General features: G+C 41.9%; 2 protein-coding genes across 5 annotated transcripts in view; both read right to left on the bottom strand.

The window, feature by feature from the left end:
* Positions 1-4,579, bottom strand: part of ESPNL (espin like) — a 38,262-nt gene extending 33,683 nt beyond the window's left edge. Inside the window, 1 exon segment of the mRNA XM_042456953.1 lies at positions 4,517-4,579. The gene's annotated coding sequence lies outside the window, so the exon portion shown is untranslated.
* The window catches only part of SCLY (selenocysteine lyase), a 30,862-nt gene continuing 7,596 nt past the window's right edge, over positions 3,468-26,733 (bottom strand). For 3 of the 4 annotated variants that reach the window (XM_042456956.1, XM_042456954.1, XM_042456957.1), the window contains exons 4-13: positions 19,542-19,642; positions 18,665-18,848; positions 16,816-16,943; positions 15,473-15,637; positions 12,372-12,478; positions 11,781-11,817; positions 10,606-10,689; positions 9,996-10,098; positions 8,127-8,202; positions 3,468-5,574 (exon numbers count right to left, since the gene is read on the bottom strand). In XM_042456956.1, the coding sequence (XP_042312890.1) occupies positions 5,412-5,574; positions 8,127-8,202; positions 9,996-10,098; positions 10,606-10,689; positions 11,781-11,817; positions 12,372-12,478; positions 15,473-15,637; positions 16,816-16,943; positions 18,665-18,848; positions 19,542-19,642 (1,148 nt within the window). In that variant the 3' untranslated portion in view covers positions 3,468-5,411. The remainder of the gene's footprint in view (positions 5,575-8,126; positions 8,203-9,995; positions 10,099-10,605; positions 10,690-11,780; positions 11,818-12,371; positions 12,479-15,472; positions 15,638-16,815; positions 16,944-18,664; positions 18,849-19,541; positions 19,643-26,733) is intronic. The other variant, XM_042456955.1, reaches the window with a different exon arrangement.

Here is a 26,733-nt window from a genome sequence, read left to right as displayed (position 1 = left end):
ATAACTGACCTCTATTTCAAATAATGAATATTCCTGTGCTATAAACACCACAGATGAATTACACATTTTGAGGAATAATGATGGAGTCAGTTCTGCAGATCTCTGCCATGTTGGGATAGGGATGGGTGGGAATTTGGTTTCTTGTTTTTGCTTGAAATTTGCAAAATTCACACATTTTGTCATAATGGTTCAGAAAGAACTCAAAAATGAAAATGATTGTGAAAGACTGCAAGTCTAAGGTTTGCACACCCAGGCTTAGCTTGTAAAAGTCTTGGATTAAATCTTTGCATATTTGATCATGTTTTATGGTGCTGAATTAGGGCTGCCGTATTATTCTTTTCTGCAAGGCTTTTTATCTTGAATGACATCTTGGCAGGCATGTAAAACTTTGTCCATGACAAGAATAGCTGTGTCTACTGAATCTGTTTGGTGCTAAAGGATTAGACATCTGTCAGTCAGTCTGTATGTGCACACAGTTTTTAAACCAAGGAACTGTTAAGAGGCACATATTTCTTCATAAACAGAATTATGATTTTTGAAGAATTGAATGTTTGGGAGAACAAAGCTAACAGTGACCCATCTTTACATTTAGCCTTCCAGTGTGAAAGAAATTAGTATTCCAGTCTGCTATATCCTCTCTCAAGAATGCAAATCCTTGCTGCATTTCAGTATTTATTTACCGAGACTTGTTACAGAACCTAAATGTCAAGGCTGTTGAACCTTTTACACTATTTTCTTATGAAGAATGAAAAAAGTGCAAACACTAGCAATTCCATCATGTCACCCAAGCCTGGAACACTTGCAGCATCTCTAAATAAGTTTCATAACTGGCATACTTGCTAGGATGCTACAAAGTTTTCCAGTCTTGATTTCCCCAGTTTTCTGACTGGAGGAGTATCACCTCTCAAAGTTTGTAAACAATATATATTTGGGATGGAGGTGGGGAAATAACAGTTTTAAAGGGCTGGGGCACAGCCTTGTGTGGTTCTGTGGTGGAGGCAACGTACTCCCCCATCTCTGCCTGTTGCACATCCTTGAATAAAGGGTACAAGTTTAAGAGTATTACATTACGGAGACCCCCCTAAGTGCATTTAATATAAAGGGTAGGATAGGGTGGGGTACAACTGACCTTTTTTGTGACTAATAGAGGGAGCAGCCTTCTGAATGCCAGAACTATGGCTCCTCACATACAAACAAAAAAAGAATCTGATCTTCAGAGTGCAGCATGCAAGACTGGACAATGATTACCAAGCTTTGACAAAGAAACTCAGCTTTTGGTTAATAAATCAGTGTCTACAACAGTACAACTGCTCTGACCTCCAATGGATGATGGCCCAAGTCAGAAAGTGCAAGGTAGCCATTTGACACAGAGATTAAGGAAAACTGCCTTTTCTTCCAAATTAGCACTGAAAACACTATACATGTAAGTGCACATACACTGGTTGTCTGCTGCTCTTTTCCATACTACAATACACTTCTGTGAATGAATAATTTACATTCTACCATAGCAAGACTTTTTTAAAAAAATAATAATAATCATATTGACAATGGTATGATACAGGCTTATTTTTAATTAAGAACATTTTCATTTGTTTTAAAGTTTATAAACTGAAACTGCAATATTAACTGTCTGAAAGATCAGGAAGTTGTTCCAGACAGATCATTCACCATTAAAACAAGATCTCTTCACCACATTGCCAAACTGAAAATGAAGCCTAGCCTTGTTCAAGCTCTACTTGTCGGCTTTGAATCTAGTGATGTAAATTTCTTTCTTTATTCTTCCCATCCCTGAAGTGGGAGGCAGAGACTTTTATTACTCTCTTGCTCCTCTGTGGAGAGCAAGATATTTCAACTTGGTCACCTCTCACAGAAAAGCAAACCATTCCTGACAAATTCCTGAAGAATGAGGGCTATAAAACACTCAGCTGGTTTTTCCTTCTTAACTCTTTCTTGCAATGAATGATGTAAATCATAAAACTTAGTTTGCAGTGTCTACCCAGGAAGGATGGCCTGTTTTCATCTTCTTCTTTTTGTTTTATGTTTCATGGTCTATAATACTATACAACATATATAATAAACCTTTACTAAATATTACCATTATGACATCACATACTTTTCAGCCCCTCCCTCCTTTCCTTCTGCCCCCTCCGATGGCTATAACCAAGTAAATTAGCATCCAGAACCCATAATGTGGAATATCTTATTAATAGTCTCCCTAACTTTGTTGTACCCCTTTTCAGCTTTAACTGTCTCAATCCAACAACCCCATTTGCCCCACCGTTGTTTGATCATTATATTTTCCTTTTCCCTCCCTTAAATAATCAAATAAAAGATATTCTGCAATATAATGCAACAAATTTGCCCTTCAGAATAGAATAATTTAAATTATCTTGACAGAAACTAACACAATTAAAATGGGGGATATCAAGTTATCCTGGCAGCCTATTGTAGCTGTGTATGCTTATGTACAATGTCAGGTGCATATAAAATACACATGTATACATATACTTTCATGATTTGAAGCCATAATGGGTCTTTTGGTTATGACTGGAGGGTGTCATAAAACACTCAGCTGCCTTTCTCTTTTACAGTTTCTAACAAAGAGGTATGGCCTATCTTTATCTCAAAATTGAACTCCTCCCTCTCCCTCTCCTTCCCCTCTCCTGCAGCCAGGTGGGGTAATTCAAATTGCCTTGACAATGACTCACACAATGAATGGCTGAAGCAGTGTTACTTTTCTTACTTAAGGAATTTTAAAATTTTATTTTATTGTTTTGCCAATGAAGTATCTGCAGATTCTCACATCTCAGTTGAGCAAGTACAAAATTTCAGAGCCTGTAAATATTTGAGCCAAGCATAAAGAAAATAAAAAATCCTTTATGTTTAATGAATAGCAATAACCTTTCATCACATTCCTATTTGAATCCCTTCACCACACCTCCTACATGTTTAATTAGCACACTCTTGTCTTATCTATACTGGGCAGTCCTCCTCAATCATTTTCCATTCATTAGTGCCAGCAGGCCATTCTCCATAGAAGCAAGTTTGAAATTTTCCTATGATCCCTTAAAAAAAATCTTCCTTTTCAAGGATACAAACAAAAAAACTGCATAGATGGCAGATAATGATATGAAAAATCTGCTGAAGCACCAGAAACACAAAGAAAAAAACCCAGTCCAGTTCTAAAATATTTGTTCCTCTAAACCAGGGGTAGGCAACCTGTGGCCCGCGGGCCGGATGCGGCCCGGCGAGGCCTTGGGACCGGCCCCAGCCCGGTCTTGCCACCGGGGCCTTTGGCGTCTCGCGCGAGAGGCATGGTGGGGCAATTGTCCATAGAAGCCTCAGAAACATGCATTTATCTTAACATTTTTTAAAAATCAGCAATTTTTTTCATGTGTCCTCCATTTTTTATTTAAAAAGTGCCCTCCATTTGAAAATTTTGTCCTACATTTGTCCTGGTTTATTTATTTATTCAATTTTTAAAAATTATTTAATTATTTATTTTTTGGCTTCGGCCCCCCAGTTGGCTGAGGGACAGCAACCCGGCCCCCGGCTCAAAAGAGGTTGCCTACCCCTGCTCTAAACCACTTGGCATCAACTGCTGGGAAACAGTATGCCTGGCAAGAATCTTTACTTTTCAGAAATGCTCTGAAACCTTTTGGTATTTTGAACCCTTCCATCTGAGCATAGCCTATCCAAGGAAATGAGAAAAGTCCTATCTTTATGAGATGTGTGTGTACAGACAGAGAGGGGGAGAGAGCACTGTGCATATATATGAGCATTTTTGGAGTAGAGTTTCCTCAGACAAAAGCAGAGTTTCCTCATACAAAATGAGCTGATAGCCCAATACAAGTTCTAAACATAAGTAGAAATCTGCTTCTAGTTTCTCCTGCATTTTTTCTGCTAGTATTTGCTCATTTTTCATTGCTGGGGTGTTTAGACTGAATCTGCTAGTCTAATGGAGGCATTTTTCCTCCCAGAAAAAAACACTTTGCAAGCGAAGGCTTTGGAACAAGTGAACATAAAAAGGATGTTGGGGGCACATGAGCCATATTTTCTCTGCCCCTGGGTTAACCAACAGAGGGAGAATCAGAGCTCTGCTTGCCTTGCCAATTATCTTTGTCATTTTCCCTTACCACTTTCCTCTTCGTAACAAAAGATGACTGGCTATTCATTTCAACAAAGAGAATCCCATGTACACCCTCCTTACTACCCATTAATACCAATAAGGAGCAAAACATCTGTGCCAGAGACAGTCCTGCATAAATATTCCATGGCTGAACTTGGAATTTAGCAGAGAGCTATGCTGTGATGCCCAGATGTGCTGCTATATTGGTGGGGAAATGAAGAATAAATTTATGCCTCCCACAATTTGTTCCCTTTGTCCATGCTACCACAGACAGCCCCTGCAGAGGCAACCAAAGAAGGTAGCTTTTCTTCCCCATCATAAGTAAAGGCCTCAGTCCAAAACTATAAAGAGTGTTTTCTCTTCTTTACAGGCAAGAGACATACTTACACCAATGAGAGACAGTGAAGCATGCATCTCCCTGCAAGGGCAATGTAACTGCTACAGCAGCCAGTATTTGCCATCTTCCTCTGTGCAGAAATGACAGCTATGCTGACTTGTTCCTTTTGGCAAGCAGGAGAAACAGGGCAGCAATGATTCCTTGTTCAGGTCCCCCATTATCATGGCTGCTTTCTCCAGCAGGATTTGTCATGAATTAAAGCAAAGTGGCCCTTTAAAGCTAGGCTACAAGGAGAGTAGCCTCTGCCTATGCAGCCTTAATGTTCTCGCTAAACAGAGCAATGTGAAATGAAGGCTACACACATGCACAATCTGCTCTTTAATTCTAAGAGACAGGACATTAGATATTCTGCTCCTAGTTTGAAGCTCTTCATTAAACACAATGCACTACCATGGCAACTGTGCAAACAGGTCTGCTGTTGCAAAAGGCAATTTCCATGTTCCCTAAATGCCCCACTTGGGCGGGAGGAAACAACAATGTTCCACTCCTGACAAGAGATAAATGGGAAGGGTGGCATCAAAATAGTGTTTCTAGGTAGTAAGGCAAATGCCAATTTGAAATTCACCCATCTATTCCTATATGTAACCATTCAAACTCACCTAAAAGGTTCAAGCACAGCTGGAATCCTCCATCCCATATTAAAACATACAGAAGGAATCTCCTTCATTCCAGAACTGTACTCAGTGAGCAATTATTTCTCAAAGCAAGTGCTGCTGCCACAACCATAACAAAAATGGCCTGGTGTATTCAGGGGCTGGGGAATCACAAGTGATGGTTTAGGAATAATCCAGCAGCCATGCACTGATAGGGATGTAACTCTCCCTCATTCTCCCAAACCTAGGTGATGCCAGAGAGAGTAGGTCTGGGGAAAGTCACCTCCTGATTCTAGCAAGTAAAATCTTTCCCTTGTAGCATAGTCACAGCCTGTTTCAGATCTTCTACAATCAGGTCCACATCCTCCTTGCTGGTTTCACGCCCCACACTGAGGCGCAAGGCATTCTGTGCCACATCATAAGGAATACCACAGTTAAGCAGGATAAAGGATGGCCTGGAGAACAAACACAATGAAAATAAGCTTTACACCTGTAAAACATTTTCACAGAGGTGAGTTTGAGAAATGTACAGAAGGAAAACAAAAATTATGCAGAGCTACTCCAGTCCTAACAACTTTTAAGTTTTATTAGTTCCAGTGAAAATTAGCTCCGAGATCACATCTTCAAAACCTCTGTGTATCTCTGTGTGTCTATTTGTGGTTGTTTGTCTGTCCAAAGATTTAGTAGACACTATGGTGAATTCTTTATGTCTTTGTATTACTATTGCTAGTGGGGTCTGTTCTCTTAGTACATGCCCACAAGCATAAGCTCCAGGCTCTAAAGAAATATGTTTGTATTCCTTCTGAAAAAGAATTTCTTCTGAAAAGGGACACAGCCTATTCTGCTTGGGAGCAAACCAAATTCCCTATTTTTGTTTGGGTGGAGGGTTTATCAGTTTTAAACGAACAAACAAACAGCTTCATTTATATAACGCTTCATACTGAACTAGCAGTGTCTAAGCTGTTTACGACTGTAAGCTAATTGCCCCCAACAAGCTAATTGCCCCCAACAAGTAAATCATTTTAGCAACCTCGGAAGGATGCAAGCCTGAATCAAGCTTGAACCCTGGATAGTACTGAAGTCACAACCTTATGGTTTTTGAGTGAGTGGCTGCAGTACAGGCATTTAACCACTGTGCCACCAGGGCTCCTATGGGTTCTCTCATGTGCATTTCTTATTTCTTCCCACTAAGGATGCTCAAGACTTTTGTTCTGTACACAGTTTTAAGTGATCTCCCTGGACTAGTTCATTGTGATGGCATTATCCTTCAGGCTCCCTGACTCTTCAGAAGTTATGACCAAAAGCATACCAAAATGAGCAGAAATATGCTCAAAAAGGCATATGTCTGGATAAAATGTGTGGAAATGTATATTTTATTATGAAGTCCATATTGCATATTTGCATTTGCATTTTTTAAAGTCAAACATTGATATAGAAACAAGACAGAATGGATAGACTGATCTACCCAACTATAACATACTTCATAGCTGCTGTGAGAACAAACAGGAAAATGAACATGATGAGGTAGGGAAAATAGCAGATTTTGAATGAGTGATTTGTGCAAGTCCTCACTCGATCACAAAACTTACTTATTGATATTGGGTTAACCATTAGCTTTCAACCTAACTTTACTCACAGGCTGGCTGTGAGGCTATAATGGGATGGCTGAATCATTTACATTGTTCTGAGCTCCTTGGAAGATGTGTGGTATAGAAGCAGAATACATGAGTTTGTGAGTGAGTGAGTGAATTGCTTGGTTGGATTTTTGCTTCCATAATATGAACCCATGTACATGCACATGGAAAAGTAGCACTGACATCCATTGCCCACATTTCCTGGGAAGTCCAGTCCCATCCTGCCCACAGATTTGGCTCCAGATTTATGTGGTTGAGCAAACTGGAGACATTTTGGAAACGATCCTGTGAGCATCAGACATTAATACTGGATCTCCGAGTATTCTGGGAAAATTTTCTAAATAAAGATACTGTATACAATGCAAGGTGCTCTGTTTCACTGCTCTCTATGGTACCTGAAATATGCAACACACAACAGCAGGGGAGCAAGTTGCTGTTCAGATATCTGATACGCGCCACACTCCACTGCCTTCTCTATTCAGAGCAAAAAACACTTTCTGATATTCTAATCTCAAGTACTTAGATGATCACCTAGTTCACGTCACCAGTAAGATCCAAAAGAGCATGTGTATATAAAACACAGAAATGCAAGGCAAATGTTCTCCATTAGGACACAGACACACTCATCATCTCATGAAATTAAAGCAGTCTGACTATCTTCCACAGTGGGCTCAGTGCCTTGAGAAGCTGGCAACACTCTACAACAGGATCACTCTCTCAGCAGCCTCCTCCTCCTAGCCATCCACTTAAATGCTGCTCTTTTCATCTGAGGAAACAGATGCTGCTCATTCTCTCTTTCTACATTCTGCTCTTAAAGGGCCAGTGGCGCTCCACAGTGAAGAAAAAGAGAGTGCACACCAATGCTTTAGTTACTACCTGATCTGTGAAGGGGTAAGAGTAGCCAGTCCATGAGATGGCAAGATGTATGACTAGGCTAGGATATAATAGTGGCTTGTGGGGGTCTCAGTTTTAATGTGACTTCAGAAGTTTATTCCTAGAGCAGGCTTACTCCATTTGGAAATGGATAATATTTCTTTGAAAGTTTTGTTAAGTATTTTCCTGCTAATTATCCATAGGTGGTTAATTATCTGCAAAACTCATAACCTTTCCTTTCACTTTTCTGTATCAGATGGAACCATCCCCTTCAACCAGTAGTGTCCCTGTCTGGGTGTCATCTGGTGAAGGGTTGGGGCTTTTAGAGGGTGGGACCAAAAGGGCACTCCCCCAACATCGCTGCTGCAGTGTGTAGAATGGTGCTGGGGCAGTGAGGTGAGGGGCACACTCAGCCCTCTCAGCACCCCCTCCCACACACTTTTCTGAATCCTGTATGTCCATGGCTGCGCCCTTGGTGATGCCCAAACAAAGTTCCTTACTTGTCACTATTCTCTGAGTGGCATGCAGCTCCAACACTGGCAAGCAAAGTCTTACAGTGAGTCAACACCAGCCGACCTACACAGAAGAGAAGACAGAGGCTTCCTTTCATTTTCATGAAAGCTATATGGACTTAGGTATAGAGAAACCCACAGACCCTCCTTTCAGCCTCCACTCTGATAGTCTCTGATTGGACACCATTTTTTAAAAACATCAATTTCCGACCCAAATTTTGCTAGGACTGGCTTATCAATAAAACTGATAAACAACAACAACAATGCAAATGGTAAATTAAAAGAGTGTCAATGCTGTAATGCATACACAATGGTCATATGGAAGATCCAAATAGTTTGCAAAGGCAGGGCTAGAACTGTAAAGTCAGATTTCAGGACAAAATGTGGGTATGGCATTTCACAGTTAGAATCCCTCTGGCCAAAAAATGGAATTCATTCCCAGATTTTAAAAGGCTAAAGCATGAAACGTGTTTCCTTTGTTTCTTACATTATCCCATACTTTTCAGATTGTTTTATGCAGCTACAAAGCCATTGTCATTGAACAAACATTGATATACATCAACATTTATTTGCTATTAAGGTAACAATTCTTCCAAGGCAGACAGAAATACCAGTCTAAAGATCAATGCAGCATGTGGTTTTGTTTTGGTCACTGAGTAGACGATTGGTAAAATCCCTTAACAAGACTGACAATAGCCCTGTAGCAAAACCATAGGATCCATGGCCATCCAGGTGTTTATGTATAACTATTCCCATGATTCTGCACGAATATCTGAGCCAAGGGGAATTAGAATCTAAAAATATAGGAATACATCAGTTAATGAAGCCTCTGACAAAGAAGCTCCTTTTTACACTTCATCAGCCCTCCCACCCCCGTTTTTCCTTCTTGTTCTTGTCTTGGTCAAGGCAGGTTGGAGAAACATAGTGGCGTGTCTACAGTAAATAATGCAATAAAGCCTGAGAAGAATGTGTTTCTGTACCAGACAACCTTGCTGTTTCTGTGTGTGCCTGTCTACAACAGACAAGGTAAAGAGCAGCTGCCTCCAGAATCCCTTAGTGAGTATGGTTGAATAGCAAAACAGAGGAAAGGCGCAAGCAGATAAGCCTGCCCCACAAGCTATCCCAGCAAGTTACAAAATCACATTTGGTCACCAAAATGAAAATCATAAGAAAAGCGTAGGCTGATGAAAGGTTTAGAAAAAACCCTCATCCCCAGATCCAAGAAGCTTTCAAGTGCTTGCTAGAAGGTTCTGAATGTTTTTGTTTGCTTACAAAAGACTTATATAACTTCAATGTTTCATTTCATATGTGCATATCATTAGTTTTGGGAAGAGAGTTTGCTAAAACATGTTGAACTGCTCTTCTTTTTTTATGGTGTAAGAAGAACCTATCCCTGTTCTCCCTGTGTTATTTCTGCCTCTGGTACCAACATTTCTGTATTAAAAAATAATGTGCAGGAACACATCTACTTTGTTAACAGAGGCTCGAGACGGGCGGGAAGGGGCGTATCTGCGCTGATTCTAGGGTTTCAGAGCGCACAGCAACCCCACGTTCCCAAACCCTAGTCCGTATGGACGCCACCATCATGGTGGCCTCCACCCTGATCACACAAGTGTGCTGCTGCGTCCGCACATGAGGTCACCACACTTGCTCACTGACACGACACAGTGCGCAATAGCACATTGATGGTGGTGCCCACGCGCTCCAAAAAGAACCGATGGTTTGGTTGCTACAGGCTCCCTCTGGAGGGAAAAGAGGTGGCTTTGTCGAGCCCCTGAGGTATACCTGTATCTGGAAGGCCACATGTTCTCTAGCTTTCCAATGGGAATGACACATGTTTAGAATCACATAGGTTACCTTGCAGTCCTGAGCCCACTATGGAAAAATTGCAGGTGTTGCACAGTCGCCTAGAACCTTTCAGGCGACAGTTAAAATGGACTCCTTGGTCTTCAAACTCAGCCTAGAATATGAAAGTAAATATCGTCAAGAAACATTAGTTCATGATTGCCTCCACTGGTCCACTCTGGGCCTAACAGTTTGAGAAATGAAGGCAGTACAAAAGAAGCAACTTACAATTCTATGAATAAATATGGATAAAAATATAACAAGGTTGAGAGTGGAGCTTGGGATGACACTGAAACCTTGGGGGTAGGTGTGAGAAGATTGCCTTAAACGGCTAGGGAAGCTCTGGCTCTTCAGATATACTGTAAGTATGACTCTCCCAACCCCTTATTACTGGCCATGGTGGGTAAGACCAAAACACTTGGAAAGCCTTTTCATATTGCCTGTGCCCTCCCTCCTGGCTTGAATCTGAACTGAACTGCATCACTTCCTCCTTTCTGACTCCAGCATGTGTTTTGGGCACAGTGGAATGTAGCTTTCCCAAGGCAGCACTCCTGAAACCATTTCCACCCCTTATGCTAAAGTCACAGACCCATTTAGAAAAAAGACAGGCAAGTGAACCTACTTCTAGCCTATCCTCCAGGTAGTCCCGAACTTTCCTCATGTGAGCTTCATAAGCTTCACAGTGCTTATTCACCAGTTCTGCTGCCTAAAAAACACAACAATAAAAACTAGACATTTCACATTTTAGATACAACTATAGTCTTGAGAACTAAATCATGATTCTCTAGAATGCTCCAGTCCAGTTAGATGACAATAAACCCAGAAATGAGACATGATGCTGAGAAGACGGGTAAGAAAACACTGTCAGTTGAACCTCCTAAGAAGATGTTTCTTTCGTCCTGAGGAGGATTTGCCAAGCATTGCAGGAAATCTACAGGGCATAATTTCACGTTAAGAACCCTCCCTCCCAAGAGGCCTCACTCCATGGGCCATCCATTGTGATTGACAACAAAGGAGGCTCCATTTAAAAGTGGTACTGCAAATGTGAACTTCAGAGGAGCAAATTGCCCCGATCAAGGTAAAGGGTAGTGGGCACTTGTAACTGGGCTGATTCGATATGGGGGTAACCGGATCTACCCAGTTCTATCCAGAGCAAATGGGCTAGTGAGAATGGGGCTCCAGTTAGCTAAAGCAAGATTGGACAACAGTTGGAGGCATGGGAGGGGAAGATTTTGACCTGCAAACCCTCCCCCGCCCCCCATAGGTTTCACTGACATGCCTGATGTGACCAGAAGAAACACTACACTACTTCTAGTTTCAATTTCATTCCATTTACAGTTTTTTTTGGTTGCTTTGTTATATATGGAAGGCTTGGGATGGCATGGGGTTCATTCACACCAAATTTGGCCCAAATTTGCCTACTACTCCTGGATAACAATAAAAAAGATTCTGTGGAAATGGCTAAAAATCAATTTTTGAAACACTGACTGAGTCTATGATGTGACACTATTAGTGGCAGGAGAAGGGCAAAGAACACAAGGAAGAGAGGAGTGAGGGAAACCCAGGTTATTTCTAGAAAGGGTTAGGATGCAAACTGCAGAATATGCAAGTAAAACCAAAATAAAAAGAATTGGAAAATCTCAATACTTCCAGAAGATAATTTTTTTTCTAGATAGGCCCTTATATGTTTTGTATTTAAGGAATATACTATAATAAATTAGGTAAAGGGTACAATAAGATGGCATATATTATCCATCCTCACTTGTATTATTGAGTCTTCACTGCTTCTATGCTTACCTTGCCAAGGCCAGCAATCATTGGTGTGTTTTCAGTCCTAGAATAGAGAATTGTAGAGCGTGTATTTATCCCAGCAGTACAATACAAGCTCAATAAGTACTGCAGTTCCAACTCTTTGGATAACTAGCAATGAAGATGGAGAGTCAGTGGGGAAAGTATGATCTTAAGCAAAGATCTTTGCTACTGGCTACAAAACAGAACGCATTGACTTGAAATAATACCTTCTCTCCACCTGCTATTTACTATGTGATACTGGATGTAATGACCTGGAAACTATATCATATTTTCCAGCAGCTAAATTCTGTTTTCCATTAAAAGGTCAATTTGGAAATTAAACAGAAAAAGAAAAGATTTTTCAAAAGCCTAGCTTTTCAGTTACTTTCCTCTGAGATTGACATAAACGTCTCACACTCACAGGAAAGCATCTGCAGAAGAATATCACTTTTCTCATTTTGGTGTTTCTCTTTGCCTGCACAGCAATTTAAAATGGGGGACTATGACTGCTTGCATGCATGAACCTAGCATGGCTTTCTGTTTAACAGGTCTCTCAGCAGATTGATTTCTCACCCAGTCGTGCTTTCAGTGTCTTACCCAGGGCGGAAGTTCCGTTCTTGCCCACCTCCAAAGAGCATGGGATGGAGAGGAGTGGTGACACCAGGCCCTCGGACATACAGTGCTCCAATACGTGGGGCATAAAACTGTAAAGATAAACGACAAAGTTGAAGCAGCCATTTTAAGCAATGAATGGAAACTGCAGGGAAGTGGATTTTTGTCTAAGCATTTGGAAAAATTTCCTAATACAAAGAGCTATTTGAAAGTAGAGCACACTGCCTCTGGAATTATTGGGCTTTCTATTGACTGAAGCATTTAAGTCAAGGCTTGACAGTCATCTGTCAGTGATACTATGGTTGCATGTGGCATCACAGCTTCTACAGTGAGAACAGGGTGGATATAGATGACCTCCTAAGTCCCTTGGAAATCTATTATCCTAATTTGGTATTCCACACATGAATTAGGAAATGAATCCAGCAGGAAATGAAAGTTCATCAACTAAACAAAAGTGGCAAGAGTCATTAAATAGCGCTTGGTGCATATGCCTTCAAATTGCCTGTCGACTTAGGTGACCTCATGATTTTCATAAGGTTTTCTTAGACAAGGAATTCTCAGAGGTGGTTTTGCTAGTTCCTTCCTCTGAAATAGAGCCTATAGCACCTGGTATTCACTGGTGGTCACCCATCCAAGTACTAACCACAGCTGATCCTGCTTAGCTTCCAAGATCATAGGGGATCTAGTGCCTTTAGGGTATTTAGGGCTCAGTAGGAGTACAGAAATGGAAGGAAACCATGGTAGTTAATAGTCAGATAGTAGGGATACTGCCAGGCTACGCTCTGTTTAAACTACTTCACACATAACAAAAGACAGACCTCTCTTTTCTCTACCTGTTGTCTTCTAGCTACCCAAAATTATTAAACTAATTACATATCGAGATTAACTTGAATCCTTGTGTAGCTGCTGCCAAAAAATAATGGAAAGCTGTAATTGAATATTGTAATGAAAGCAGATAGAAGCTGAGGTTTATTTTTGTTTTTGTTTTTTTATTTTAAAAGTGATTCCCTCTTTGAGGGCAGAGTAGAGAACACTCCAGTGCCTGGACCACTAGATGACCTCTGAGTAGAAAGGATAGAATGGCCAGGCCACATTCTTCTTGTTGTTGTTGTTCTCACTGTTGCATAGCTTCAAGTTGTTAAGGTGATCTCAATGTGACCCTATCACAGGCTTTTCTTGGGAAGACTTGTTCAGAGGGGATTTGCTTTTGCCTCCCTTTTAGGCTAAGAAAATGTGACTTGCCTATGCTCTCCTGTGTGCATGTGCCTTCAAGTTGCCTGCAGACTTATGGTGATTCCATGAATTTCTATGGAGTTTTATCACACAGGGAAAAATTGGAAGTTTAAAATGGCAAGAACCTGTTATTAACTCACAAGTGAGCAAATGGTTTTCACATGACGGGACCAAATGTACCTCCATCCCAATAATGATAAAGTATGTGCATCCTGAAAAAGCAATCAAATGTGAAAACAATTTTCACATGTAGACTATGACAAATCTGTGTGTCCCTGGCTTCCCTCATCAGCTGTTCCTTTAAGAGCCCTGGCTATGGGGGAAGACTGAAGCAGGAGAGAGACAGACAGACACAGGAAAGAGTGAGGGGAAACTCAGCCTTTTCTCTGTCTCGCTTTCTCTGTCTCTGCCTTTGCCTCAGTAGCTGTTTCTTTAAGAGCTCTGGCTCGGAGTGAAGGCTGCCGTGATCCCCAAACTGTCCCCTTTAAGGGATTTTGGACTTCAGCTCCCAGAAGCCTCAGCCTGGGATTTTGGAAGCTGAAGTCCAAAATCCCTTAAAGGGGACAGTTTGGGGATCGCTGGAGCTGAAGCAGGAGACACACACACACACACACACACACACACAGAGGAGTGTGCCGGGACACAGACAAGCATTATTTTACCTATTTTGCGGCACTGGAAGGAAACCCACCCCAAAGAAACATGGGAAATCTGGCAACAAACACAAAAACAGGGAGAATCCCATGAATAAACCACAAGTAGCTTTCACACTACAGCAATTGCGCAAAAAAGCGAATTTGTGAATGAAATGGAAATGAATTTCCGATATTTTCCCCAAAATGCTTATTTCCTGGTTCATGTCACTTTCTTGTCAGATTCTAAGCTGTTTGTGTGCAACATTGTATGAATGAAAACCATTTGTGCAATTGTGCCTAACACACTGGATAACTGTGGGTTCTGACACTTTTAAACTTCCAATTTTCCCAATGTGATAAACTCCATATGGTTATCTTAAGCAAGGAATATTCAGAGGTAGTTTTGCCAGTTCCTTCTTCCGAAATAGAGCTTACAGTACTTGGTATTCATTGGCAGCTTCCTGCACAAGATGCAAAAAGCTGACAATTTTCCTAAACATTGTTCTTACAGTGCCATCTAGTGGAGAAGTCCTTGAAGTCACACTTTACCCAAAGTGCCAAAAGAATGAGCGTTAATTTGGGTTTGCTGTGCAAATTTCAGTACTGCAGGAAATCAAGATGAAAATAAACTCCAATACAAACTCTATTTGTTCTATATACTGTATATACTCATGTATAAATCTATAACTTTGATCAAAAAATTTACGCAAAAAACCTGAGCCAACTTATCCACGAGTCCATATAAGTACTGTTCTTTAAATCATAAAAAATGAACACACACACACACACCCTGGTGAAAGACAAATGTGTAATCTGTTCTGGAATCACTGACCTCCCCTCTACTCTCTCATCCATCCAGCCTTTATAGTGGGCGTGAACAGCTATGCCTGCGGGAACTTTGTACTTTGGCACTGTTTTCCTTTGCTTCACACTTTACATTCTTTGTTACATGTTCCTAAATTTTACCCTTGACTTACCCACAGGTCATATGAAAATCCATAATGTTGGCCCCAAAACCTGCCCTCGAGTTATATATAAGGTCAACTTATAGTTGAGTTTATACGGTACCTCTGCAAGTTTATTACAAGGATGGGAAAGGAAAGGAAAAGCACTGTCAAGCAGTTGACAGCATTACTATGTTTCTCAGTAGGAACTGGAATCGCAGCATTTTCAAGTGACCACATCCATGGACATTTCTTACAGAGTACAATACCATACCTTGTGCCCCACAATAGTGAGGTAATCCACTCCCAGATCCTGCACATCCACTTGACCTTTCCCAATCATCTGTGCTGCATCTGTATGCACCAAGATCCGTGGCAAACCAGATGTCATTCTCTTCCGATTGACAGCTTGAATTTGCTGACTGAGTTCTGAGACAGGCTGGGGGAAAAAAAGAAGACTGCCAGAGGTCAGGATGTCTCATCTCTACCAGAACAGTATTTGTCTCTTCCAGCTGCCTGGCACATAAGGTCTCTGGAATTTTCCTGCTAATTATCCATAGGTGGTTACTTCACTGGAAAGCCACTTGCTGTAGTTGTAGTTTTTATTGATGCTAGTTGCATGTTTTTCTTAGAAAGCTGTAAGCTGCTCTGGGTCCTTTTAGTCAAGGAGTTATGAAGCTAGTTGCAGTAACAGAATATAAATATATTGGTAATAGTAGATGTACCCACTGTGATCAACACCACCCTGTCTTCATCTATTACAACTTTTGTCTGCTTGTCAAATAATACTTGAGGTAATTGTAAAATCCAGAAATTTTATTTAGTTCTTGCTTTGTATTTCTATGCCTTGTTTCTGATTATTTTGCCTACATTTTCAACCTTTAAAAGACTAATAAAGACTAATAAAATAATGTCCATTGCAGGATATGGGAATACAAGAAGGCAAGATGTACAATATGGAAAAAAAAATGGAAACAAATAAATAAAGATCAGCCAGCCTTCAGAAAAACCCTCTAATTTATCTTTGAGAGCACATAACCTTAATTGTGAGAGAATCAAAGCAAGTTCAGAAAAACCAGTATTAGGGGAGAACATAATTAATTGTCAGAAGCACAGGTAAGCCCCCTCTGAACAAACCTTACCAAGAAAACTCCATGGTAGAGCCACCTTAGGGTTTCCAGATGTTGGAGACAATCTGACAGCGCAAAACAACAACAATGTGTCTATTACTATAAGTATACTATGATTAGAGAGCTAGGGTAGCATAATGGTTTGAGTGTTAAGACTACAACTCTGGAGACCAGGGTTCAATCCCCAGCTCAGCCATGAAATCCACTGGGTGATCTTGGGTAAGTCACATGCTCTCAGCCTCCATAGAAGGCAATGGCAAACCTCTTCTGAACAAATCTTGCCAAGAAAACCCCATGACAGGATTGCTTTAGGGTTGGCACAAGTCGGAAATGACTTGGAAGGCACACAACAACAAGTACTGCTGGTATGGGAAATCTGGAGGGGAGCAACCACTTCTCACTGTTCGTCAGAGAAATTCATGCAAATTATGCATTTTAACTCTTACATTAAACATAGAAACAATAAGAACTAATGATACATACTCACCATGATAATCCCAGTCTCGTTATTGGCCAGCATTATGGAAACCAAGCATGTATTTGGACGGATAGCAGCAACTACATCATCCACTTCCACTTGTCCAGTTGCTTTAGACACTAGGACAAAAGTGGCTTCTACAAATTGGGATATAAAAGAAAAATGTACTACCAGTATTTAATCCTATAGCTAAATGTATTTATCAAGCTTACTGTATTCTAGGAAATAGACTTGAACTATGCCAGAGAAGTACCACACCTATTGTTGGGAAAGAGACAGAGGTGCCTGAGGACATTACCTCTGTTTTCGCAGCAATCATGTCACATTTTTAAAAATGCAAACATATCATTTTAAGAGCAGCTATTACTGAACGTCTACTCAGTTACATGACTGGGGCTACTGCTCCCATCCCACTCTCTTCTTGACTCTCCCTTAATCCTGCCTCCTTGCCAAATGCTCTACACCACATGCCTGTCAGGGTTTTTTTCTCACTTTTTTTCATGTAGTTCTGGAGTTCTGCTACTGCAAGTTAAGTTTTTCTTTTTAAAGAAAAGAAATAGAAAAAAATAAAAGGGATTCGGGCTGCTTGGATGAGGAGGGGACACGGTGATGGGAAGGGGAGGGGACACGGTAGAATCATAGAATTGTAGAGTTGGAACAGACCACAAGGGCCATCCAGTCTGACCCCTGACGTGCAAGAACTCTCAATCAGAGCATCCCCGACAGATGGCCATCCAGCCTCTGTTTAAAGACTTCCAAGGAAGGAGGCTCCACTACACTCTGAGGGAGTGTGTTCCACTGTCGAACCGCCCTTACTGTCAAGAAGTTCCTCCTAATGTCAAGGTGGAATCTCTTTTCCTGTAGCTTGCATCCATTGTTCTCTGGGGCAGCAAAAAACAAGCTTGCTCCTCCTCAATATGACATCCCTTCAAATATTTAAACAGGGCTATTATATCATATCATAAAGGAGGGGATGACACCATATGACTCCCAATCTCGCAACTGCCCTGGCAGTGACATTCGCACCTGGCTTGTGCAATTGCAAGGTCATTGATGGGTTTTCCCTATCAATGAAAAAGAATGCAGCAACACAGGTCACAGTTTAAAAGCCGCATGTAGTAATCTGCTTAGTCCTGCAAAATACATTTGTCACGATGGAACTTGGGAGGAAGTGGCTTAAAAAGAATATTTTAAAAAGGCAGAGCCCAAAGCTACTTTCAGAGATATAACTTGCAAGAGATTCTGGGAATTGTAGCCCCCCAAAAACGAACTATTCCAAGTTTGGATAAAAAGTGAAGGAAGCTGCTCAATAACTATTTCCCTGGCACTCAGATGAGTGCCTGGAAAAAAGGTGAAACCAAAGAGGGTGGGGTGAGGTGGGGCGGAAAGGAGTGGAGAAGATGGGTTCTATTTAGTGTCTTTTATTTTGCTAAAGCCAGAAGTTAGAGCTCTGAATTTCCTACTCTCATGATCCTGAACAACTGGAAATACCAGAGGTTAAATCTGCATGCATTTCTCCTAAGGCTGAGATGAGCCCATATATTCATATGCTCCACATAATGAATGCTGGTGTTGATTTCTGCATTTGTACATTCATGAAAGATGAGAAAAATATGAAAATAGAGGAAGAAGACACCAAGAAAGGAATTGTAGTTAAAGCCCCTATCCATGGACATCTTAGTGCAACTGTAACTGAGCCACCTTTAGCCAGCTGACATTCATAACAAGAAGCCCATAAACAACAGTCCAGTATACCAAGAAAGAAAACCAGGAACTTAGAAACCAAAAGTAACAATAAAAGAAAAGTGAAACAGAAGTAAGTCATCTCAAGCCTTCCTATAAGTGGTCCAGTGCTTACCAGCCTCATGTTCCTTTACTAGTTGCTCAACAGGGAGACGGACTGAGTCATGTTCAATGCAAGATGTAATTAAATGTGGACGTGTCCCTGAAGTCTTTTTTGGATCTTCACCTGGCCCAACAGGCCTTTCCTTGTTGCTTTCCTTAAAATTCATCACTGCAGTATGGATCACTAGATTGTTTGCCTACAAGAAAAAAACAAGAGAGAGAGGTGAATGCAGTTTCCATTATCATCATCTATTAGATACTGAAGTGCATGAAAACCTTGTTTTCATATTGCAATCCATAGGAGAAGGTGACTCTAAATTTCTAACTGCAATACACTGGGCTAGCACTTTGCCCACTGAGATATTCGTGTTTAACCCAAGAAGAATAGAGTCCTCCAGAATAGAGGACTGATCTATAACTATATGGTGTTGTTGTTGCCTTCAAGTTCTTTCCAACTTATGGCAACCCCAAGGTGAACCTATCATGGAGTTTTCTGGGGCTGAGTGTGTGTGACTTCCCTAACGTCACTCAGTGGGTTTTCATGGCTGAATTGAACCATGATCTCCAGAGTTGTAGTCCAACACTCAAACCACTAAACAACGCTGGCTCTCTTTTGTAGCTACTACCTCAACATAAGATAATGGCATTGAAAAAATTGCTCTTCTGGATGTTTTAAATAAAAGATAGATTCATTCTTCAGAAGTCAGACAGACTATTTTAAAAATCTGATTCACTGGTATTTGCTGACACTTCCCTCACACCAATAAACAAGGAGAAGAGTCACTGTTACATCCAGTCAGTCAGCACTGACAGAAAGCCAACTAAGCTTGTCATTGTCTGCTTTCCTCTAGTCAGAACAGGGCAAATGGTACAAGCACCCCGTATCTCACCTCAGTTCCTCCAGAAGTGAAGATGATGTCCTGAGGCCGACCTCCTACCATTTTAGCCAGGCTTTCACGAGCATCATTTATGATCTCTTTAGCCCTGCGACCTGTAGTACCAAGGAACAACAGATGGCCTTATTATCAAGGTAAAAGAGGAGGTCTAAAGCCAATGTACAATGTATTAAATGCAAGAAGAACCTTTTCAAGAAGGGTGTTATATTGGATACAGATCAAATGCCTTGTTGGATCCAGCCAATGCTCCCTCCAGTGTAGTACCTGTTCCAAACTTTATCTAATCCAAGGACAGGCAAGGCCTGGAGGTTGGAGACGACAGGCACACCTGCCCGGACTAGGGGTTACACCTTCTCCCCATCCCCAAAAGGATTTTTTTTAATGAAAAAGCACCTCATGACTTTTAAAGCAGAGACAGGGAACTACAGTTGTCCCTCCATATTCGCTAGGGTTAGGGGTACAAGACCCCCATGAATATGGGAAAACCACAAATAACAAAAACACTGTTTTTACCTGAGAGGACACCTCTCTAGGAATCTCTAGGTCCTCCAGTGCAATTCTGTGGTCAATGTCCAACATACACTGACCATAGAATGGCAATGGAGTAGCTACAAATGGTCTTTCAGTGCAACTTTTAGTTAAAGTTGACCACAGAGTTGCACTGGAGGACCTAGACAGTCCTAGAGAGAACATATTGATGAAATCCGTGAATAATCAAATCCGCAAATATCAAAGCCACAAATAATTGAAGGATGACTGTACTGGAATTAGGAAGCCACATTGTCCCCCAAGAGCCCTTGGAGGATTGCACCTCCCAACCAGTACAATCCACAGAAGAAATTTTAAAAATTGCCTCAAAATCACCCACCCTTCATTTCTGGATCATTTGCTTTTGTAAAAAAAAAAAAGAAGAGAAGCTTCTCTTGGGTCTAAAATAGCCCAAGAGGCCAAAAACATAGTGAAGTAGCCACCATGCCCATTGGAGAGCATTTGGGGGCACTTTTGCCAACTGGGAGGCTAGGTGGGGGCTCCAGAAATGTCCTATGGGAGATCCTTTGCCCACTTTTGCTATAAAAAGCTTTGGGATGGCATAGCTTTAAAAGAAAGCCCACACTTCAACCGTGAAGGAGCCTCCCCCCCCCCAAAAAAAACAAAGGCGCATACACACCGCCATAAGGGACGTCCTTAGGATGTCCCATTTTGAAAAAAGGGCGTCTCTTACCTATCACGGACAGAGTCCATGACAAATGGCGGCAGCCGTTCCAACACGGCCACCGCCATATTGACGTAGCGGACGCTCTGTGTCCGCATGTCGCCCCCTGGAATGACCCTGAGTGCGCGACTAGCGCCTCGTGGTGTCTCTCCGGAGAGCAAGAAGGAGCACATTTCACGCTCCTTCTTTGCTGCGTCCGGGAACCGCACCGTTTGGCTGTTGCGGTTCCCGGACGCAGCAGCCGGCGCGGCAGCAGACCATCGCATTTCGGCGGTCTGTAACCCGCCTTACTTGCAGGCAGTTCCAGCTTGGAAAATAATCGTTCGGCACACAATCTAAAACAGCTGGGGGAGTTGGGGGTGATTTGGGCAAGGGGCGTTATCAGTTTCAGGCCCCAAAAGTTTAAATGTTCTGCACTAGATGATAATGTCACTCAGGGTATTCACAAAGCAACAGAAATAGGGTGGGAAAAATAGAAAATTTCCCATAAATCTATACTTTTTAAGAACAGAAAAAGCCATTTCTCCCACTACACACCAATTCCCCTTCAAGTAGGGTTGCAATAAATCAGGACCTCCGAACCGGGACAAATGTAGGACAACATTTTCAAAGGTAGGACACTGTTTTTAAAGCAGACCAAGCCTCTCCCTCCCAGTTTCACTTTCCTCTCCCCCCCCCCGACCCCTTGGGAGAGGAAATCCCCAGAAAGGAGAAGCCTGGGCAGCGGAGGACAAGCCTAGACCGAGGACGCAGGCTCGCGAGGGACTTGTGTGCTCGGCCCAGGCCTGTCCCCGAGGCCACTCTCCTCTCCCCAGACCTCCCCTTCCCCAAAGGGCTCTTTGGAGGGAAGAGAGGAAGGCAGGAAAGGAGAGGAGAGACCTGGACTAGCCCGGTCCTGCTCTTCCCGGACCTCCCCTTCCTGCAAAGGGCTCTTTTTGGAGCCCTTTGAAGAGAAGGGAAAGGAGCGAGGACTTGGTGGCTGCGGAGGACAGCCCCAGGCCTCTCCTCAGAGGCTTCATTTTCCCTCAGGACAAAGGGAGAAGCCTGACCGAAGCAGGGAAGGTAAGTAGGGAACTACGGAGGGAAGGAGGGAAGGGGAAGGGGGGGCAAGGCGAGGAACTTTTGTCCCCAATCCGACATCCCATGCTTCTTCACCCGAGACTCTACTGTACACAGAAAGTGCTCTTTGGGGGGAAAAACCTTTGAAAATGGGCACCCCCCTCCTCCTCCTCCTTGTCCCTCCTCCCTCCCACCATGCACTAGAAAGGGCGCTTTCCCCCTCCCCCTGGTTGGCCCAGAGTCTCACTCCTCCTCCCCTCCAAGGGTCTACCTCCTCCTTGAGGCTGGCCAATGGCAGAGTGGGCCTGGAAACAGCTCCGCTCCAGCTGCTGTGCCAGGGCGCCAGCCTCAAGGGGAGAGTGTTTCCCTTAGGCAGCGATGGCTGCCGGCCGGGCCCAAACCCAGGATTTAAGTGAACCAGACCGTGACTGTGCCAAACTGCAAAACCCTTTACAAGCACGGGCACACAGGGTTATGGCATCCCTACCTTCAAGGGAACATACCTCTTCTAATCACATGCCTCACTCCTTCTACTGTACATCACCACTAAAAAAGTTGAGCCTTTGACTCTCACTGCCAGCAAGCTACTGGAGATCAGGAAGTGTTTCTACAGCAGATGCAATTATATCCTAAGGAAACACTCTCACATCCATATTCTGACCTGCTGTGTAAGAGCGTGCAGGATTGCCCCAAGCTTCATGCATAGCTTCGGTAACGTGTCTCAATCACTTCTGGGGCTAGAGGAGTAGTTGCATTATAACCATGTATATCTTCCTGCAAGAAACAAATGGAAGAACTGTTGCAACAGAAGTAGCAAGAAAAACACTCCATCCTAATTCTTTCTCAGCCAAAGTCTGTGATAATTTGGTTATGGAAAGAGTTCCTTGCTGAAGCCATCATTGCCACAGAGAACATCTTTCAGAGAAAAGACAGTAGAGCTCTGAAATCAGAACATTACTATTCCTGCAAACTTTAAAATATGATGTGGTTGGATAAATTCACATGGAGAAATTCCACTCGAACCCAAATAACATGGGCTGTTTTCCATCCAAGTTATGCCACAATAGATTGGCTAATTTCCTAAATGTGTTTTCCTCAAGCCATGCCATCCTATCAAGTTTTAAAAGATAACTAATATAATCTTGCAGCTTTTGCACTTGCTGCTGGAGTTGGCAACACAATCCTGCACACATTTACTCAGACAGACAGTTTCATCAGGATTCAAGTGGATTTACTTCCAGAGTAAATCATAGATTAAAATAGCAAAACTTCAGCACATTTGCATTATCAATAAACAGTCCATCTCTGAAATCCAGACAAGCTACAAAACCGGGCCGAAGACGTGTTCTCTTTCCCTGTTACATCTTTTTCACATTGGTCCCTCCCATACTTTGTTCATTAGTACCGTCTTCCTTGGGATATCGTTACCTCTGTACAGGGGAAAAAGAGTGGGTAACAGTAAATAATCTGTTTAGTTAAAAAAAACCGATGAATGCAAGGGAAGGTCCATGAAAGCTTATTGCAAATAAAATTTACAGTCCTGCCTCTCCCAGGTTTTCATTGCAACAGATTAGCAGATGACTCTGCAAAAATAAATAAATAAAATCTCACAATTAAATAATAAACTTTGAATTCTCAGAACTTGGGAAGCAGTAGGAGATAGATATACGACATAGGCTGTAAAGGGAGGGAAGAGATAACATGGCAAATCGCCCTCGACTAAAGGAAAAGCCCCCCCCCACTGGCCTATAACACGGATCAGGAAGCGCATCATGGGTGCATCGTTTCCCATTAGAGTGCGCATTCGACCCGCATTGGCCCCATAATACGTTTCCATTGAGATCGGAATCTGAATCGAATTATCCTGAAAATCCTAATTTTAGGTCAATAAACCGATTTTAAAAAAAATAGTGTTTCTCCCCTCTTTTCATTATGTTGTGTTTAGAGATCCTCTGCAAAAAAAACGGATGGAAAACCAAAAGAGGTGACGCGGTTTAAAAGAAAGGAAGAAAATAAGATCCTGGCATACGCAGGACGACATGCGCTAATTACAGAAGAACCATTCAAGAGTATACCAAAGCAATAGAATTAATTGCCCAATCTGGAAGATGGGCTGGGGGCGGGACCTCAAAATTGACTAGGAAACAAATCAGCTATGTTAACATACCTAGAGGAGCGTAGGTAAAAAGAAGAGAAGCTTCAAGCGGAGACAACATACCCAAATACCGAAGAAAACGATAAGGTATTTCGGGAATTGAATTGAACCAAACAAAAATTCGGAATTGTTGACTAACTAATGTGATACACAAACATGGCCAGGCAGTCAAAACGAAACTGGTAAATGGGAAAAACTGAAAACTGTCATTAATGGTGGAAAAATCTCATTACTTAAGATGAATGTTTATGCCAAAATTTGGACTGTTTACTTTCCAGAACCTACCTATTATTATGAGTGAAACAACTCTTCAATCCGTGGGAAACACAGGACATACAAACATTCATTTTGGAATGGTGAGAAAGCCAGACTACAAGGAAGCTATGGATTGATCGATGGGAAGGCGAGGGGGATTAGCACTGCCGATTTGAAATTGCTTCCATGCAATTGGTTTGGAGTGGATATAGAGTGGAATGTAAACTGTAAACTTGAAGATTTACTGAAGTTTAGGAGGAGTTAATATTTAACTGCGGATGGCACGCCTATCTATTTGTTACGGCACAATTAAAACAAAACAAAGACATCAATGACACATAATTCGAAGAAACATGATGTAAAAATCTGGGCAAGTACAGTACGAACAAGAGAAATTATCTAGATATTGACCCGGACATGGACGTTCACCGCACGACGCTTGTCTTAAAAAGAAAAGTAAATTGATCGGGCAAAGGGCTGGTTGAAATAACGAGGATTGGTTGTCTTAAATGAAGGAAGGGAAGCTCGGTCTGAAAGTAGGAACAACTGGCCACCAGGGGGTATAAATCTAGGATGAGGATGGTTTATGTATAGACAGTTGTGGGAGAAATTCCAGGAGGCTATGGACATTAGAGGGATTTCAATGGAAAAAACGGAACTCGCGAAAAAATATTACAAGGGAATGAGTCAACGATAAGTAGGGGGAGGGGGGGGCTTATCACGAAATTATATAAATATGTTTTTAAAAATAGAGCTTGAAGAAGAGGCATCAAAACACAACCATGGGTACGAAGGGCAAAAAAATATTGGTACAGGAATATAAACTTAGAAAATGGGAAAGAGCATGGGGGAACGATTTAGATTTCACAGCATGTATCGAGACATAAAAGAAAATTACATTAAAATGCGACAGAGATGGTACCTCCCACCGGCTAGCGAGACTGGCAAAAATAATATTTTAAACCGAGAATAACGAAGTGCTGGAGATGCAGAAGGAATACGGGTCGCGGATTCCATATGTGGTGTGGACCAGCCCCGATTCAAAACCTCTGGCGGGAAGCCCAGAAAACATCATGAAGAGAAATATATAAGCTAAATGTGTTCTATAACACCAGAAAAACATACCTAGTGAATTAGATGCGGAAAGGAGATAAGGAACCATCTGATACGCCAATAATTATACCTACTTACAACGGCAAGGTACTATTGCCTAAGAATTGGAAGCAGGCAGGGAGCTATTGAGGGGATGAGTTGGTTATATAAAAGGCAATATGATGTTATTGAAACAGGCCTATGATAACAGATGAGGCTAAGAGATGAAGAAAGACTATCGAAACGTAATATAAAAACCTTTGGACACCACTGTGCCCTAAAGTTGCAAAAAGAAACAAAGATGGTTTAAAATATCCAACAATCGGATCATAAGTATAACTCCGTAATACAAAAAACTTACAAAACTTCGTCGCATATAGACAGGGGATAATATAAAACTACAAAATGGAAATAAACTGTATGAAAATACATGTGAGGGACACCTCCCGTAAACATTAAAATAAAAAGAAAACGATGATGTTACTGAGATATTGCAAAAAAAGTAAGTAATAACATTAGTCCGGGAAATTAAGCGAAACCCTTCGGGACACCCATGGGAGGATGACGTGAACACAAATGATACATTGGAACGGGGGGAAGAACAACCTAGAAAGCGGAACGGAAAAAATTAATTAGAATCCTAAATGATATGAGTAACGGGGGTGGGCACCGGCAGACAATAGCTTGGTAACAAAAGACACTTATATGAATAAGAAACAACGTTATAATGTAGTCTGACTTATAGTACCAAGAAGAAAACACATTAGTAGTTACCGTGAGGAGACGGTCGAAGAGAAACTAATGTGAGCAGATTTTAAAGCTTTGATTTTGTACTTTGTCCGGTGCTTATGTATGGACTTATTTACATTGTAAATAATATATTGTAAATAATTAAACAAAAATAGTGGTTAAAGCAAAAATTCCTGCTGCCTCTCTGGAGTACTGATTGGGGCAAATGAATGGGAACGAAAAGGGTCTGATTCGGGGCCCTGGCGATGGGAGGAGCAGCGCTCAAGGGCTGGCCCTGGGGTGTCACCGTCTTGTTCTCTTTCTGCATGCAACGCACCATTTCTCTTCCCATTCGCATAGCCTTTCCCCCGGGGGATTGCAACCTCCCCTCTGCTCCACACTTCATAGACTGGATGGGGGGAGAGCCCATTGAGCACCCTTTTTAACTATTATTTTTCTTTTTTTTGTTCTCTTTTTTTTTGCACTCTGCCGATGCAGCAGATGTGCGCTTGCAATATATGGCCTGCTTGATCGCCCCCCAGGACCAGCGCCGGGGAAACAATAGGTGGAGGCAAAGGTGATTTGGCGGGAATGGAGGCTCCTTCTCCTCTTTCTCAGCGGAAACTATGGGAAGACACAGGAAGGCCTGGACGCCCAGGAGTCGAGGGGGGATCGAGCAATTC

The sequence above is a fragment of the Sceloporus undulatus genome, chromosome 3 (assembly GCF_019175285.1).
Source record: "Sceloporus undulatus isolate JIND9_A2432 ecotype Alabama chromosome 3, SceUnd_v1.1, whole genome shotgun sequence".
In the NCBI taxonomy this organism is placed as follows: domain Eukaryota; kingdom Metazoa; phylum Chordata; class Lepidosauria; order Squamata; family Phrynosomatidae; genus Sceloporus; species Sceloporus undulatus.
The sequence above is the reverse complement of the archived record's forward strand: the minus strand, read 5'-3'. Positions and strand labels throughout refer to the sequence as shown.